The sequence below is a fragment of the Salvelinus fontinalis genome, chromosome 23 (genome assembly GCF_029448725.1).
Source record: "Salvelinus fontinalis isolate EN_2023a chromosome 23, ASM2944872v1, whole genome shotgun sequence".
In the NCBI taxonomy this organism is placed as follows: domain Eukaryota; kingdom Metazoa; phylum Chordata; class Actinopteri; order Salmoniformes; family Salmonidae; genus Salvelinus; species Salvelinus fontinalis.
Window position 1 is genome coordinate 42568231 of NC_074687.1, and position 19161 is coordinate 42587391.

The following is a 19161-nucleotide window of genomic DNA, read 5'->3' on the forward strand; positions in this document are numbered from 1 at the left end:
TTGCCAGTGTGGGGGCATCGAGGAACAAAATGGGCCGGTATGGGGGCCTCAAAGAAAATAATGGGCTGGTGTGTTAGAAATGCAAGGGCCGATTTTTGGTCCCAGTCCACCCCTGGTTGCTTGCCTGGCCTCTCATGCTTTTACATGTGGATCAAAATTGTCATTTGTCTGTAAGTAATGACAGAGAAAACATTCACAATCAGCCATTTTTGAGTAAGCAGCACAGAAAAAGCAGACCACCTATTGCTGTTTGCGCATGAGTTGACTTTGAACTAAGGGGCCATTTACATTAGTAATATATGTCTAGTGAGATCTACAACTGAGAAAATAAAGGAAACACTTGAGTAAATGAGGGATACAAAGTATATCAAAAGCAGGTGCTTCAACACAGGTGTAGTTCCTGAGTTAATTAATATCCCATCATGCTTAGGGTCATTTATTAAAAATGCCCAGTTGCCCATTATTTTGGCTACCATGACTAAAAGAGGAGATCTCAGTGATTTTGAAAGAGGGGTCTCAAGGAGCCTAGGGGATTTAAAGGGTGTGTGTGCATTAGTGGCGCACGGGTCAACAGTTTGTTCACCCGCACCTGCCCGCAATTGCTAATAACCCCTAATGACCTATCCACAACAGCCTGACTATATGTGATTAAATGAAAATCTGAGGCCCGTACCTAACCAACTAATATAGAAAATGGCTTAAGGCTACAGTCAGTGATGACGGAACACATTTTTTTTGACAAGGGGTGCAGGATTTTTCCCCCGATTTAGATGTCTCTGCTTATAAATTTCTACATTTTGGTATTCTATTTGTTAGTCAACTTGTCTAATTAGATACATGCAGCTTCTCTTCTGTCATCATATGTTGCCCTAGAAGACTAAATAAACCCCTGCTAACCAGGATAATGCTATAAATCGATAGAATGAAGGCTTCAATCTAGTTGATGTAGGTAAAGTTTTTTCTGTCATCTCTGGGGGTTTTTCGGGTGGGAAAGACGTTTAGGGACCAGGGAGAAAATGCAATAACAAAAAAAAAAAACGGGAACTATTTTCTGTGCAAATGTAAAAATTGTAAGGAAATAGAATGCTGTGAAAGTGACCCAACATGCTTTCAGGTTTCAGTCCGGGTTGGATGAATATTTTATGTGGTTGAAATACAGTGCCTTCAGAAAGTATTTACATCCCTTTACTTTTTCCACATTTTGTTATGGTCTGAATTTAAAATGTATTACATGTTTTGGTCACTGGCCTACACACAATAACCCATAATGTCAAAGTGGAATTACGTTTTTCAATTTCTTTTAAAAATGTATAAAAAAATGAACGCTCAACTGTCTTCAGTCAATAAGTATTCAACCCCTTCGTTATGGCAAACTTAATAAGTTCAGGAGTAAAAATTAGCTTAACAAGTCACATAATAAGTTGCATGGACTCACTCTGCGTCCAATAATAGTGTTTAAAATAATTTTTTAATGACTACATAACCTCTTTACCCCATACATACAATTATCTGTATGGTCCCTCAGTTGAGCAGTGAATTTCAAACACAGATTCAACCATAAAGACCAGGGAGGTTTTCCTCTCAAGATGCTGAAGGAAAGTGTAGTAGATTGGCAGATTATCTGGTTAATTGACACCACCTTGTGGTACCACTGTGTAGTGTCATTTGTGACCAGATATTCCTTGTATGCAGTGCACGGAATTTGCTCTTGACATTTGATCTCTGTGGGAGGCTGGTGTGTCTGGACTGGACCTGCTAGAGATAAGGAAAATGGCATCCTTTCAGAGGGCAAGAATAAGATGTATGTTAGGAGAAGTGCAGTATTATCATAAGGAGACATATACTTGGAATACGGAGGAGGAATGGAGGTAAACAGAGAGGCAGAGGATGTTGAAGAAAGAGGGGGAGGAAGAGGGTGAGCTTGAATCGGTTAAAAACGGTGGAAAAAAGGGCGATGGTTTGTTAAAGAAGAATGGTAAAAAGTGTAATTAGAGGGAGCTGTACTCCAGATTGAAGACAGGAGCAGAAATGGAAGTGAGTCAGGGGGAAGTATTGGAGGGGGTAGGTGTGGTGAAGTTCTCAGAGCCCGAGGCAAGCACTGAGGGTCGGGATAAAGATGAGTCTCTGACGGTAGGAGTGACATTTTTGGAAAAAGTGGACCATTGCCTGTTTGCTGATTCATTTGTGGTTTCAGGGTGGGTGAAAACAGAGTTGGGTGCTGTGGAATCGGTGAAGGTAACCAGAAGTGATCTGGTGATAACTGTTTGTGTTTCTGCTGGTCAGAGGGAGCAGGTGCTCCACGTTAAATGAATGGGGACAAGATATGTGAATTTTTTGGACTCAAGAAAAGGGCACAATTGAAAGGAGTGATTACTGGGGTAGCAGTAAATGTGAAAGTTGACCAACTGAAGGGGAAGATTCCCGGTGTTTGTGATGCGTTTGGTGGCGTGAGTGGTAAAACAGAAGAGTAGTTGTTTGTTCTTTTGAGTTTCGATGTGGAGTCTTTGCCCGACAAAGTGAGGTTAGGATATATAAGTTATAATAGGTGGCGGTAATGCAACATTTATTGGATGCCAACTGCCGTTAAAACTAATTGAAGAAGGATGTTGACATTAAACTGACCAGCATGGCAGCAATCCAGCTTACTTTCAATCTCACTCTCTTCTATTTAATATTACCAAATATATTACAGTAGCGACGAGGATGGGATGCCAAAAACAATTAGGTTTCCCGTAGACGAGATACCAACCCGTAGCTAGCCAGGTTAATAGAAAAGTGTATTTTGAGGCTCTCAGAATTTAGCTAATGAACAATAATGAGAGACTGGCTAAGCTAGCAAACATGGCATTAATAGGCAACATATCTGATTGTAAAGATAGACAAGAAGAGTCTTGCCTGGAACAATGGATGTTGGCAAACAATGTTAAAGATGAGGTCAGTTTATTCCTATCAGTCATAGGACCTGACACCTATAGACTCCTGAAGAATCTCTCCATGCCAGATAAGCCTAGCGAGCTCAGCTACGGCAGCTTAGTAAAATGCTATCTGACCATTACAAGCCTTAACCACTCATAGTTTCAGAAAGATTCTGTTTCCAAAAGAGGAACCAGCAAGATGGTGAGTCAGTGAGTACATTGTAGCTCTGAAACAACTTTCTACTCAATGTGACCAGGGCCAAAATTTGAATGAAACCCTGTGTGACCGTTTTTGTGAGTTTAAGGGCGCATGTTACACTGCTTTTTCAATGGAGCTGGCATCCAGGAATACTCTTGAATTTGCAGGGAAAGTGAAGGAGTCAGGAACAGTAAACAAAGTGCTTTCTGAGAAAAAGAAAGGGGACCGGAAAAACATTCTTACTAAGGGAGTGGGAAAACAAAGTGCAACAGAAATACAAAGATTATAAGCAGCACGAGCCCTGTTAAAGATGTGGTGGACGCTAACACTCAGCCCAGGTACGCAAATTCAAATGTCAGACATATCGCATGCATGTTTAGGAATAGAAAAACAGAAGCTCTGACCCAGTATGTAGAAGAAAAATGGGAGTTTATACAGTATACAAAGCTTCAAATGGAAATAATGGCATTGAGGTAAATGTACATTTAGAGGGCAAGAGAGTAGAAATTAAGTTAGATACAAGACCTGCAGTGACACTGGTGTCTGAAAAGGTGTACAGTGAATCACTCTCATCTACCCCTTGAGAAATGCAATATGCAGCTCTCTACCTTCTATGGTGCGAATATACCCTTACTAGGGCAAGTGACTGTTGATGCGAAATCGAAGAGCAGAGAGCCAAGCTACCCCTCGTAATAGTGAAGGGCGATCGACCAGCCATAACTGGTTGAATAAAATCAAAAAATGTTGCTGTCCGAACTTTAGGAGATGCTATTGATGCTGATGTGGAGGCCATGTTACAGCAACAAAGCTGTGTTTGATGAGAGCCCCAGCGACATGCTTTGACCATGTGACATAATTTCTAGACGAGATCATTGTAATGGCATGTTCGAGAGTGGAACACCTAAACAGACTGGATGAAGTCCTGAGTCATCTTGAAAAAGATGGTATTAGGGTGAAACGGGCCAAGTGCAAGTTCATGAGAGACAAAGTGGAGTACTTAGGACATCTGATTGACAGAGAAGGGCTGCACCCCACTGATGAGAAAGTGACAGCCGTTGCCCCAAGTCCCACAAACGTCACCGAACTTTGGTTCTTGGAAAATCTGTCTACCCTGTTACAACCCTTACATGTCCTGCTAAAAAAAGGAGATTCCCTGGAAATGGATACAGGTGTGCGAGGCAGCGTTCCACAACGCAAAGAGCCAATTGTTGTAGGGTACTAGAGGGGCATTAAACATGGTTAGGCTTCCAACACACGTTGTGCTTCCATGAGACTGTATAGCCTGCATGAAGCCTGGCCCCCTTATGGGCACAGAGGGCTCTGGCAATGGCGGACTAAGTACCCCGTTTGTAACAAAAAGTGGGGGTACTGGCGTCCCAGCAATATTTTTTGTGGAGTGGCGCAGCTACACGGTGGGCTACTTCCTCATCGCAGAAGCATGCAAGCCCCGCTCTCTCTACTCCCTCAATTTAAAATAGGAATTGGGGTTGTCATAGCCCTGGGGGCACGTTAGTAAGCTTCATTCATCGGAAGTTATGCGTGTCAGCCGTCGTTAGCCAGGAGGCTCATTAGTCTAAGCTAGGCTAGCTAGCCTCTGACCACAGCACGGTCTGTTTAGAATAACCAAACGACTTAACGCTACGTATACTAAACAAGAGAGCTACCCATGCAACTCCACCGTGGGGAGGCAGGAATAGCTTGTCTCGACGAGTTGGCTAACCTGGCCAGAAACACCAAGCCCCCTAAAGAATGTTACACAAATGTCAAGAGAACCTGCGCCGCGGACTAGTAGGGGAATAGTGCTAGCCATCCCCTAGTCTCGCACACAAACTAATTCGAGCAAGGGCAGCCTGAGCATGCACCGTGAGTATCTTTTCATTAATTGGGCATGGTCGCGAACCCGAACACAGCTTGTTAGGTCATGCTAGAAGGTATCCATCTTTTGTCAAATGAATGTAAAAAGTTTAAATGTTTTGCATTTTAGCTAACCCTAGCCCTTTTCCTAACCTTAACCTAATTTGCCTAACCTGCTACGTTAATAAACTAACATGCTGTGGAAATTCTCCTAACCTGCTACGAAACGTCAATTTGACAAAAGCTGTATCCCTTCTAACCATGAACGGCTTGTTACCCTTCGTTGTTTTGGTCGTATTAGCCATCTTACTTATTGTTATAACCAGCCCAAGCAATTTGAGGAATATCTCATTATTTGCGATTAGGAAATGTATGAGAATCATACAAACTTCAGCACACAACATCCAGGAGGAGAGTACGCTCTACCACTAAGAGACAGTTTAGTTGGCGCAATGTAAGACAGTCTCATGTTCCCGTTGTTTGTTTTAGTAGCGTGAATTGTTCCGGTTCACACTTAAGTGAAAAGTGGAATAATTGAAGGAATCTTCTTCAATGGGGTTTAACGGCGGTTGGCATCCAATGTTAATGGTGCATTAACGCCACCAGCTGGACGGGGTATTGAATAATAAACAAACAAAACATTGCGGGAAAGGGGGAAAACGACGACATACAAAATACAAAATTAAACACGTCAAATTAGAAAACCCATCTCACTTCAATCACAGTCCACCCAAAAATACATCCCTACACTCCATCTATGTCTTCAGTAATATCCTCTGCCTTAATTTATTGCGACACTCCAGAAATAACCCCTTTGATAGACGCCCTGCTATGAAAATCCATACAGGCTGGCCTCCTTCAACCACTCCCTGTTCCTCACCGTCTCATATATCTCTAGAATTTGTCACTGGTCTCCCTCCATCAGATGGCAATACCACTACCCTTATGGTGGTAGATAGGTTTTCCAAAGCCGCCCATTTCATTCCCCTTCCCAAGTTACTCTCAGCCAAGGAGACGGTCCAGTTCATGGTGCAGCACGTCTTCCGGATCCATAGACTTCCGGTGGACATGGTCTCCGATTGCGTTCCTCAGTTCTTGTCCCAGTTCTGGAAGGCGTTCTGCACCCTCATTGGGTCGTCTGCCAGCCTGTCCTCCAGTTTCCTCCCCCCCAGTCTAACGGCCAGTCAGAGCGAGCCAATCAGGACCTGGAGACGGCTCTTCGTTGCCTCGTCTCTGCCAACCCCACCACCTGGAGCCAGCAACTCATATGGGTGGAATACGCCTGCAATACCCTTCCCTGCTCGGCCACTGGTCTCTCGCCTTTCGATTTTTCCATGGGATATCAGCCCCTACTCTTCCCTGAGCAAGAGGTCAGCATATCCTCGGCCCAGATATTCGTCCGACTCTGTCACCATTCCTGGAAGAGAGCCCGGTCTGCTTTTCTCAAGACCACCTCCAGGTATCGGCGACAGGTAGAGCACCAACGGACCCCTGCTCCCCGCTATTGTCTCAGGAGGAGGGTGGAGTCCCGTAAACTTTCCCCCCGTTTTATCGGCCCTTTCCCCATCTATAAGATTCTTAGCTCCTCTGCTGTCCGTCTTCTGTTGCCCCGCATCCTCCGTATACATCCCTCTTTTCATGTCTCAAGGGTCAAACCTCTGTCTCACAGCCCTTTGTCTCCTGTTTCCAGGAGCTTCCTGCCGTTCTGTACCTGCCTGATTCTGACCTGGTTTATGAACTTCTGCCTGCCCTGACCCTGAGCCTGTCTGCCGTCCTGTACCTGTCAGACTCTGACCTGGTTATGAACCTCTGCCTGTCCTCGACCTGCCTTTTGCCTGCCCCCCCCCCCCCCCCCCCCCCCGTGTTATAATAAATTATCTGAGAACTGAACCATCCACCTCCTGTGTCTGCATCTGGGTCATATCCTGAGTCGTGATAGTAATGAATGAACAGGTCAGTAACTCATCGAATATGATTCAATATTGTGTCAAACATTTCATTTGTAGATGCATCGAAATTTTGACTTTATGTCAGCTTTTCCCCATGTTTTAGACATGATGCGTGACATGCGGAACATCAGGCTCACCCCACGAGAAGCAGTGCATAATCAACGCCACCTGTAGCAAGGAGATCTTCTGGAAGTGATGTACTCTCTCGCACTCTGGTGGTAAGACATAATTTAGACATCGCAGATATAAATTCTCACTGTTCCCATGATAAAATGCAATGTGAATTGTGTAGTACTACTGAACTATGATAATTGTATGTGGGTAACATGGAGAAACTTTCATTCTTAATCCTCTCAAAAAAGTTTTTTTGCCTGACATTATTATTTGGAAACGGTACATTGATGATATTTTTGTTTTATTGAGAGGCGATGCAAAACGTTCCATGCTTTTCTTAACTCTTGTTCTGAGCATCTGAGTTCTGAGCATCTATGTAATTTGACACACGTCAAATCAGTTTCCTTGATCTTTTGATTTTGTGTGAGGATAATGTTCTATACACTGATCTTTATAGGAAACCTACTGATCATAACAGTTTGTTGAGGGCTGAGAGCTGTCACCCGCTTCCCTTGAAAAACAGTTTGCCCTACAGCCAATTCTGTCGAATCAAAAGAATTTGCAAAAAACAATCAGATTTTGACAGAAACATGCCTGAGATGTTTCTGTAACAAAATTATGTTTTGATCTACTACTCTGCTAGCTAAAGTGTAGTCAGTGGCTAGCTAAGACAAGAAGGGGATGCAAATTCATGGATTGCGTACTGAGATGCAAAGGAAATTCAATGAGAGGGGTTACAAAAATAGTCAGATTGATATTGCCATTGAGAAAATCCAAAACAAATTGAGACATGATCTCTTTCAAGGACAGTCTCGCAAAAAGAAGCAGTCATGCGTTCTTACTACGCGCTATTCAAGGTGCCCAGAATTTGCAGTGCTAGCTGTGCCACTAGAGATCCTGGCTCGAGTCCAGGCTCTGTCGCATTCGGCTGCGACCAGGGGGATCCTTGGGGCGGCGCACAATTGGCCCAGCGTCGTCTGGGTTAGGGGAGGGTTTGGCCGGCAGGTATATCCTGGTCCCATCACGCTCATGCTACTCCTGTGGCAGGCCGGGTGCATGCACGCTGATACGGACGCCAGGTGTACGGTGTTTTCTCCGAAACACTGGTGTGGCTGGCTTAGGGGTTAAGCGGGCATTGTGTCAAGAAGCAGTGCGGCTTGGTTGGGTTGTGTTTCGGATGACGCACAGCTCTTGACCTTCGCCTCTCCCGAGTCTGTACGGGAGTTGCAGCGATGAGACAAGACTGTAACTACCAATTGGATACCACGAAATTGGGGAGAAAAAGGGGTAAAAAAAAATATAATTAAGGGAATCCTTCTCAAACATTGGCACATTCTAAGACCCGATGACAGTATCAGTAATGTCCTTTCAGACCCTCCCTTGGTTGTATTCTCTGCCAGAGGTCGTCACATTGGATGGAGATGGTGAAGATGGCTTTGGTGGTCCACACAACGAAGAAGCAGGTGTCCCTTCCAGTGATGTGGAGTTGACCTTGGACCTGGTGCCAGTAAGGATGGTCTTTACGGAGGCTGTAAGACACTCCCTCCTTGATATAGAAATCTTCGACTTCATTGCCTCTTGAATGGTCAGGTCCCTTGCACCATAATGACACTTGACCTGCACCACTGCTGTGGTGCCCACCAGACCATCCGGTGAGGCTCCCAGGATCCAAAGACCCTGTGACCCAAAGCCATGACTCCTGCACATCCATCCCTGTAGACATTTTGAATGCCTTAATGTCCTCCTCTTCGTTATCTGTGCCCCACTTTATAGACAACACCACATCCAACGACTGAACACCTTGAAATGCATTCATTGTAAGATATGTGCTATATAAATGAAGTTTGATTTGATTGATGACATTACAGCTGTACAATATTTAATAAACTGTCATTTTTACATGAGGACAAGTTCACTTTTTCCATGAACATTTAATTGATAACTTGGGATTTTATCACTTGACATATCAATCTTATAGTGGGAAGGATCCTTTAAGTCTGTGTGAATGCATGTACCACTCTGAATAAATACATATTGTGCCTTTGAAGATTTGTCTCTGGTTATAAAACTACAATACAGGCTGGATGTCTAAACAAAGTCGATTTTGAATGTCAATGGATTTTTTGATTAATTCTCATCAATGACAACATTCTAGAACTGAGATATCACTCATCGAAGTATGGTATCCGGGGTGATCTTGTTAATGATTATGTAATTGATTAAGTCTCTTTCCTTGTAGAATGTTGACAGCAGTATAGAAAACATTGTATTGCTGAGATGCTCAAACTTAACGTAATAACTACACTCGACACAGGATTAACTTTATCCCTCACGCTGGCCCTGACCAATCGGTAAATTTCCCCTCACTATAGCTGCACTTCTCCACCTTGCAAGACTTATAGTGGTCTTCTCCCCTTTTAATGCTCTTATGCTCATTCTTGAAAAATGCCATAAGGTCTGAAATAGACACCAAAGCCGACATACTGTACAAACAATTATCTAGGCTAAGTAAAACAAAATTATGTTTTGATCTACTACTCTGATAACTAGCTAGCTAAAGTGTAGTCAGTGGCTAGCTAAGACAAGGGGATCCAAATTCATGGATTGAGTACAGAAGTTCTCTGGGCACAAAGGTCTCTGATCGCGCTGGTGAACAGGCTGACAGTGTAGACAAGAGATGACAAGCAGGAGCTTCTTACAGGAATTTGTATTGCTGAGGTCTCATCTGTTGCTAATTAGCATTTCACATTTTCTTGAGTAAACAGTGTGGCAGGCAGGCTCGAGGTCAAAGCAGGCAGAATTGTCAGGCAGGCGGGTACAGAATCCAGAAACAGGCAAGGGTCAAAACCGAGAGAATTTAAAAAGCAGGAGCACGGGAAAAACACGCTGGTTGACTTGAACATACAAGACGAACTGGCACAGAGAGACAGGAAACACAGGGATAAATACACAGGGGAAAATAAGCGACACCTGGAGGGGGTGGAGACAATAATGAGGACATGTGAAACAGATCAGGATGTGACAACTACAGAATAAGAGCAAATCTTAGACGTATAATTACTAGTCTGCAGCTAGAAATTACATAAATCTAGAACGAGAATACTGACAACCGCTGAAGCATCTATTCTATGAGAACAATTCCGAATGGTACTCTGAAGTATCCATTCTAACCACATACAACCACGAAAGACATATTCTGTTAAAGGTCCCCAAAGCACACACATCCCTGGGTTGTTCCTCTTTTCAGTTCACTGCAGCTAGCGACTAGAACGATAAACACTCAAACTGGACTGTTTTATCTCCATCTCTACATTCAAAGACTCAATCATGGTCACTCTTACTGACACTTGTGGCTGCTTTGCGTGATGTCTTGTTGTCTCTACCTTCTTGCCCTTTGTGCTGTTGTCTGTGCCCAATAATGTTTGTACCATGTTGTGCTGCTGCCATGTTGTGTCTCTGCCATGTTGTTGTCATGTGTTGCTGCCATGCTATGTTGTTGTCTTAGGTCTCTCATTATGTAGTGTTGTGGTGTCTCTTGTTGTCATGTGCATTTTGTACTACATTTGTATTTTTCATCCCAGCCCCCATCCACGGAGGAGGCCTTTTGCCTCTTGGTATGCAATAAATAAGAATTTGTACTTAACTGACTTGCCTAGTTAAATAAAGGTTCAATTAAAATGTTTTAATAAAACCAGCTCAAGCATGCCCCTGGTAGAGCTGCCACACCTTCAGCAGGCTTGAAAAATGGGAATTTTCTGTTTGTCTTTGTTTGTTTCAGTAGTTAAATCTTTTGACGTGTTGATTTAAAAAACATTTACAAAAATGCACTGGATTGTTTGAAAAGTGATACACTTACACTGAGCGTACAAAACATTAAGAACACCTTCCTAATATTGAGTTGCAACCCCTTTTGCCCTCAGAACAGCCTCAATTCATCAGAGCATGGACTCTACAAGGTGTCAAACGCATTCCACAGGGCTGATGGCACATGTTGACTCCAATGCTTCCCACAGTTGTGTCAAATTAGCTGCATGTCTTTTGGGTGATGGACCATTTTTGATACTGTGGCAGACCAGGGGGTTTGGCGAAGACGTTTACACAGATCAGACACGGACAGAGTATGATTAGCTCGGTTTCAAGGGTGTTTATTTAAATAATAAATCAAAAAGAAAAGGATAGGTCTCCCCCATGAGACCCTCTCCAGGATACCGTCTTCTGGGCTCCGCGTCTTGCTGTATCCTGTCGGGGTCAAAACTGCACTCACTCCTGTTACCTCTGTAACCGTCCCCACCTATATGGGAGTCCTTTCTTCCCCCTTCCTGTGTGCTGCTGTATGCCACACACCCCCCTTAGCTCTGTCGAGGCGGGGACTGTCATCAGTGCGACGTATGTCTCCCTTCTCGATAGGGCATCCGCGTTTCCATGCTTCGCCTCTGACCTGTGCACAACAGAAAAAGAGAAGTGTTGAAGGGACAAGAACCACCTGGTGGCCCGATCGTTTGTGTCCTTTCCCTGGCCATCCAGAACAGGGGAGCATGGTCCATGACCAGGGTGAAGTGGGTACCTAACACTTCACCGCTAGACACTCTTTCTCAACAATAGAGTACTTTTTTCTCTAAGTATCAGCTTTCGGCTGATGTACATGATGGGGTGCTCCTCCCCATCGTGTATCTGGGACAGGACGGCCCCTAGTCCCGTATCATATGCATCCGTCTGGACCACCGTCGGCACCTGGAAATCGGGCGTTACGAGAATCGGATGGGAGCATAGCGCTTCCTTCAGGTGGCTGAACGATGCTTCTGTCTCGCACCGCGTGAACCTTCCTCTCCTGGGGCTTGACGTTCCCCTGTCCGATCAAATGCCCCAGGTACTCCACCTCCTCGAAACCTAGTTTGCATTTCTTGGGGTTCGCGGCAACCCGACATGTACAAATTACCTCAACTAACCTGTACCCACGCACATTGACTCGGTACTGGAACCCCCTGTATATAGCCTCGTTGTTATTTTATTGGGTTTACTTTTTATAATTTTTTTACTTTAGTTTATTTGGTAAAAATTCTGAACTCTTACTTAAACTGCATTGTTTGTTAAGGTCTTGTAAGTATGCATTTCACTGTTGTTTCACCTGTTGTATTCGGCGCATGTGACAAAGTTTGATTTGATTTAGTGTTGTCATTTTTTATGCTGTTTTTTTATACTGTGTCCATGTGTATGCAAGTACATTGAAGTAGTTGAAACAACGAAATGAAAAATAGGTATTTTCAAGTTTCACTTTCAACCAAAACGGAACATAGATTGGACATCGGGCATTGTCATCTTTTCAACAACATTTTTCTAGGTGGGATCTCATTATTGTAATCCTTTTTTGAATATTCAATGATGATTGTTGACGTCAACCGCCTGTATTCAATGGAGAGAGATGCTATGCTACTAGATCGTGCCACGAATATGCATAGCGATCTCGAGACAACTCCAATATAAAAGTGTTTTTTCTCAAAATTGCCGGGATGTTACGTGTCCTGCTCATGTCAGTACATTACAAAACTTTAGCATTACAAAAGTATTCGATAAAATAAAATAAACCTCACTTAGCAAAAAAGCCATAAAAAATGTTTTGACAAAATTCTGCATTCTCTAATTGATCTCCATACAAAAACTCCTTTCTTGGTGGGTGAAAAAACGCCACCTGCTGGAGGGAGACAGTTTTTATGCCGAGTTGGGCCGCTCTTCTCCTCCAATTATATTCACTAGATACTCTAGTGGCTGCTCTAACAATGAAAATAAATGTCTTCAAAAATGGAAGGCAGTCGGTAGGAACATTCTTTTTTTTTTCTTTTTACCCCAATTTCGTGGTATCCAATTGGTAGAAGTTACAGTCTTGTCTCATCGCTGCAACTCCTGTACGGACTCGGAGGCGAAGGTCGAGAGCCATGCGTCCTCCGAAACACAACCAAGCTGCACTGCTTCCTGACACAATGCCCATCCAACCCGGAAGCCAGCCGCACCAATGTGTCGGAGGAAACACTGTACACTCGGCGACTGTGTCAGCGTGCACTGCACCCGGCCTGCCACAGGAGTCACTAGTGCACAATGAGAGAAGGATATCCCTGCCGGCCAAACCCTCCTTAACCCGGACGACGCTGGGCCAATTGTGCGCCGCCCCATGGGCCTCCCGGTCGCGGCCGGCTGTGACAGAGCCTGGATTCGAACCCATAATCTCTAGTGGCACAGCTAGCACTGCGATGCAGTGCCTTAGACCACTGTGCCACTGTGAGGGCAGATACGAGTGTGAACAATAGAAACAACGGTTTCCACTAGTTACCACAGCCACAAAGTAAAAAAATGGCCTATATCAAATCAAATTTTATTGGCCACATACACACACATGGTTAGCAGATATTAATGCGAGCGTAGCGAATGGCTTGTGCTTCTAGTTCCGACAGTGCAGTAATATCTAACAAGTCATCTAAAAATTCCCCAACAACTACCTAATACACACAAATCTAAAGGGGTGAATGAGAATATGTACATATAAATATATGGATGAGGGATGGCCGAGCGGCATAGGCAAGGTGCAATAGATGGTATAAAATACAGTATATACATGTGATATGAGTACTGTAAGATATGTCAACATTATTACAGTAGCATTATTTACTCCTGGGGTGCTGACCTGTTGCACCCTCTACAACCACTGTGATTATTATTATTTGACCCTGCTGGTCATCTATGAACATTTGAACATCTTGGCCATGTACTGTTATAATCTCCACCCGGCACAGCCAGAAGAGGACTGGCCACCCCTCATAGCCTGATTCCTCTCTAGGTTTCTTCCTAGGTTCTGGCCTTTCTAGGGAGATTTTCCTAGCCACCATGCTTCTACACCTGCATTGCTTGCTGTTTGGGGTTTTAGGCTGGTTTTCTGTACAGCACTTTGTAACATCAGCTGATGTAAGAAGGGCTTTATAAATACATTTGATTGATTGATTGATTATTTAAAGTGGCATTGTTTTAAAGTGACTAGTGATCCATTTATTAAAGTGGCCAGTGATTGGGTCTCAATGTAGGCAGCAGCCTCTCTGAGTTAGCTATTGCTGTTTAGCAGTCTGATGGCCTTGAGATAGAAGCTGTTTTCAGTCTCTCGGTCCCAGCTTTGATGCACCTGTACTGACCTCGGGGGGTTGTTATCCTTGATGATCTTTTTGGCCTTCCTGTGACATCAGATGCTGTAGGTGTCATGGAGGGCAGGTAGTTTGCCCCCGGTGATGCGTTGTGCAGACTGAACAACCCTCTGGAGAGCCTTGCGGTTGAGGGCGGTGTAGTTGTCATACCCGACAGGATGCTCTCGATTGTGCATCTGTAAAGGTTTGTTAGGGTTTTGGGTGACAAGCCACATTTATTCAGCCTCCGAGGTTGAAGATGGGCTGTTGCGCATTCTTCACCACACTGTCTGTGTGGGTGGACCATTTCAGTTTGTCTGTGATGTGTACGCCGAGGAACTTAAAACTTTCCACCTTCTCCACTGCTGTCCCTTCGATGTGGATAGGGGGGGGGGTGCTCCCTCTGCTGTTTCCTGAAGTCCACGATCATCTCCTTTGTTTCGTTGACGTAGAGTGAGAGGTTGTTTTCCTGACACCGCACTCCGAGGGCCCTCACCTCCTCCCTGTAGGCTGTCTCGTTGTTGTTGGTAATCAAGCCCACTACTGTTGTGTCGTCTGCAAACTTGATGATTGAGTTGGAGGCTGGCATGGCCACACAGCCGTGGGTGAACAGGGAGTACAGGAGGGGGCTGAACACGCACCCTTGTGCGGCCCCAGTGTTGAGGGTCAGCGAAGTGGAGATGTTGCTTCCTACCTTCACCACCTGGGGGGCGGCCCGTCAGAAAGTTCAGAACCCAATTGCACAGGGCGTGATTGAGACCCAGGGCCTCCAGTTTGATGATGAGCTTGGATGGTACTATGGTGTTGAATGCTGAGCTGTAGTCATTGAACAGCATTCTTACATACAGTTGAAGTCAGAAGTTTACAGACACTTAGGTTGGAGTTATTAAAACTCGTTTTTCAACCACTCCACACATTTCTTGTTAACAAACTATAGTTTTGGCAAGTCGTTTAGGACATGTACTTAGTGCATGACAAGTCATTTTTCCAACAATTGATAAGACAGATTATTTCACTTATAATTCACTGTGTCACAATTCCAGTGGGTCAGAAGTTTACATACACTAAGTTGATTGTGCCTTTAAACAGCTTGGAAAATTCCATAAAATGATGTCATGGCTTTAGAAGCTTCTGATAGGCTAATTGACATAATTTCAGTCAATTGAAGGTGTACCTGTGGATGTACTTCAAGGCCTACCTTGAAGGCACTCAGTGCCTTTTTGCTTGACATTATTGGAAAATCAAAAGAAATCAGCCAAGACCTCAGAAAAAAAGGAAGACCTCCACAAGTCTGGTTCATCATTGGGAGAAATGTTAAAACCCCTGAAGGTACCACGTTCATCTGTACAAACAATAGTACGCAAGTATAAACACCATGGGACTATTACAAGCTGCACACCCAGGGCCCACTGTACAGTCGTGGCCAAAAGTTTTGAGAATGACACATTAATTAAAGTTTGCTGCTTTAGTGTCTTTAGATATTTTTGTCAGATGTTACTATGGAATATTGAAGTATAATTACAAGCATTTCATAAGTGTAAAAAGCTTTTATTGACAATTACATTAAGTTGATGCAAAGAGTCAATATTTGCAGTGTTGACCCTTCTTTTTCAAGACCTCTGCAATCCGCCCTGGCATGCTGTCAATTAACTTCTGGGGCACATCCTGACTGATGGCAGCCCATTCTTGCATAATAAATGCTTGGAGTTTGTCAGAATTTGTGGGTTTTTGTTTGTCCACCCGCCTCTTGAGGATTGACCACAAGTTCTCAGTGGGATTAAGGTCTGTGGAGTTTCCTGGCCATGGACCCAAAATATCTATGTTTTGTTCCCCGAGCCACTTAGTTATCACTTTTGCCTTATGGCAAGGTGCTCCATCATGCTGAAAAAGGCATTGTTCGTCACCAAACTGTTCCTGGATGGTTGGGAGAAGTTGCTCTCGGAGGATGTGTTGGTACCATTCTTTATTCGTGACTGTGTTCTTAAGCAAAATTGTGAGTGAGCCCACTCCCTTGGCTGAGAAGCAACCCCACACATGAATGGTCTCAGGATGCTTTACTGTTGGCATGACACAGGAGTGATGGTAGCGCTCACCTTGTCTTCGGATGCCCCAAACAATCGGAAAGGGGATTCATCAGAGAAAATGAATTTACCCCAGTCCTCAGCAGTCCAATCCCTGTACCTTTTGCAGAATATCAGTCTGTCCCTGATGTTTTTCCTGGAGAGAAGGGGCTTCTTTGCTGCCCTTCTTGACACCAGGCCATCCTCTAAGTCTTCGCCTCAGTGAGGATGCACTCACACCTGCCTGCTGCCATTCCTGAGCAAGCTCTGTACTGGTGGTGCCCCGATCCCGCAGCTGAATCAACTTAAGGAGACGGTCCTGGCGCTTGCTGAACTTTCTTGGGCGCCCTGAAGCCTTCTTCACAACAATTGAACTGCTCTCCTTGAAGTTCTCGATGATCCGATAAATGTTTGATTTAGGTGCACTCTTACTGCAGCAATATCCTTTCCTATGAAGCCCTTTTTGTGCAAGGCAATGATGACGGCACGTGTTTCCTTGCAGGTAACCATGGTTGACAGGGGAAGAACAATGATTCCAAGCACCACCCTCCTTTTGAAGCTTCCAGTCTGTTATTCGAACTCAATCAGCATGACAGTGATCTCCAGCCTTGTCCTCGTCAACACTCACACCTGTGTTAACGAGACAATCACTGACATGATGTCAGCTGGTCCTTAGTGGCAGGGTTGAAATGCAGTGGAAATGTTTTTGGGGGATTCAGTTAATTTGCATGGCAAAGAGGGACTTTTCAATTAATAGCAATTCATCTGAGCACGCTTCATAACATTCTGGAGTGTATGCAAATTGCCATCATGCAAACTGAGGCAGCAGACTTTGTGAAAATTAATATTTGTGTCATTCTCAAAAATTTTGGCCACGACTGTACTCGACAGGGGACGGCCGCAAGCAGACTGCTGTCCTCGCACTCCATCTCCCAGATCTCCATCCACAAGGGGGCGGTGTTCATGTGCCAGGTTTCCCATGTGGGGAAAGACTAGGTGGTGGTGGAGAGGATGTCAGACAAGTTCACTATATTAGGTAAGGGACACCTCTCACACCTGGAATGGGGTCAATTTCAATTTAATTTTGGACGTTTAATTTAATTTAAATGGAATTTGAACACAACCATGTCTTTCTTACAGAAACCCTCTCATTCTTTGTGCTTTTCCTCTTCCTTTTGACTCAGTGTATTTGTAATAATTGTATTCAAATTACTTGTCCTGTCCTCCTTTACTTTTCTTCAGCTCCCCCTGAGGTCTCCGAGATTCAGCTCACATAGGCAGGTGATGACTCCGGTAATATTAACTCAAGTTCAAGTTCTTGTTTTTTTAAATGCAATACACATGACAGTACATTGCATATCAGGATTGCAGTCCATCCCATTTCAACTCCACAAATTGCCTTTTTAACAGGCATGACAATATAGCAGCCATTTTTATCCAAAGCAACTTAAAACAGTGAGTGGTAAAACATGTTTTGTGTGTGTATGATCCCTGCAGGAATTGAACACACAACCTCGTCGTTGCCAGCGACACACTGCTACAAACTGCCCAATAGGCAAATAACGTCATTATGACATCTGATAATTGTCCTATTCTGGTCACGACAGTTTTAGACGTCTTTTTTGAGACGTCTTCATTTATGACCAAAATATGACCAGAAATCAGCAGGGATGGAAATTAAGCTAGACCGAGGCTAGTACTTTTCAGACTGGGCTAATAGACAACGTGCCAAACTAGCCTGACACAGCAGTGAAATGTTGACTTTACAAACATTGCATGCCACATATTTAGGACCTGAATGTAGAAATTGTGGTCTGTTGACCAGTGCCCAAAATCCTTATGTAACATCCCTGCATGTCAGTCCCTTTCAGATGATCAACCTATCACTGTCGGTCCTCCTCAGTGACCTTACGGCTAAGGGTTTTAACTTTCCTCTTGAGAATTAGAATCAGAAGTACAGCCATATAGCTCATCGCAATACTATACCTCTTAGTACTCTTGACTGTCCCGATCACCTAGTTGAGTGTTCCAGATATTTCCTCCATCCCAGCAGAAATGTCCCATCTACCAATTAGGATTTTAGATGTGCAGATAGACCAAAGCCAGTCTATTTTACCGTTACTATAGTTGTCTGTGGGTTATTGTATTTTAATATAGACGTTACCATTTTAGTAATCAACTTAGCTAGCTAGTAAAACTAACTTATCTGTGTGTCTTTCAGATGGGCGGACCGGAAACAACACTCGGGTCTGCAGCTGCCATTTCCTGGTGGGAAAGATAAATAGCCCAGTATTTACCAGAAAAGGTAGCTCATCCATTATGGCAGAAGAGGAATATCCAGACTGTTGATTGGGAAACAAGAACAAACAATGAGGCATGAGGATTGGGTGTTAAGTATGATAAACAATGCGTATTCTGTCCAGATAAAGATGGTGTTACACCATTGAAAAGACCTACCACTGACCAACCATCCATATTTTTTGAAACTGCACTGTTGGTTAGGGGCTTGTCAGTAAGTATTATACCCACCTATTTTAAGTCTCACACTTTCAGGTGGGACTTAAACAACTTTCCACACTTTGCCTATTTTGCTTGTTATTTTGGCATTAATACGTGTCACATATTAGTTTGCAAACAATGTATTAAAAAAATGTCAGTTAATAAAGCCCCATGGTCTCTTTGTTGCTTTCTTGAGTAAGGCAGTTCTAAAATGTAGGTGTTTCAGCCTAGCTCAGTGCTTTCTGTGGTGGTGGGGCTAGCCAGCAGAAAATACAGAATGTTGTGCCTGATTGGCTCAGTTTTATGTCACTCATGGGACCGTACATCATCCCCAATTCTGAGGTTAGAGCTCCAAAATTTTAGCCCCTTGGGTGCTGCCATAGTTATATTAGAAGTGCCCATCCAAGAAGG

The 19161-nt window shown here is 43.9% G+C and overlaps 1 protein-coding gene and 1 long non-coding RNA gene across 2 annotated transcripts in view; both read left to right on the plus strand.

Annotated features, from left to right (window-relative positions):
* The window catches only part of LOC129821361 (WD repeat-containing protein 75-like), a 64665-nt gene extending 57909 nt beyond the window's left edge, over positions 1–6756 (plus strand). The window contains exon 20 of the mRNA XM_055878969.1: positions 6659–6756. Within this exon, the coding sequence (XP_055734944.1) occupies positions 6659–6722 (64 nt within the window). The 3' untranslated portion in view covers positions 6723–6756. The remainder of the gene's footprint in view (positions 1–6658) is intronic.
* A 68-nt stretch (positions 6757–6824) lies between these two features.
* LOC129821363 (uncharacterized) lies at positions 6825–9078 on the plus strand. Its single transcript, XR_008754301.1, has 3 exons — positions 6825–6921; positions 7021–7135; positions 8404–9078. It is a non-coding gene; the product is annotated as an uncharacterized LOC129821363 (long non-coding RNA).
* Positions 9079–19161: the final 10083 nt, after the last annotated feature.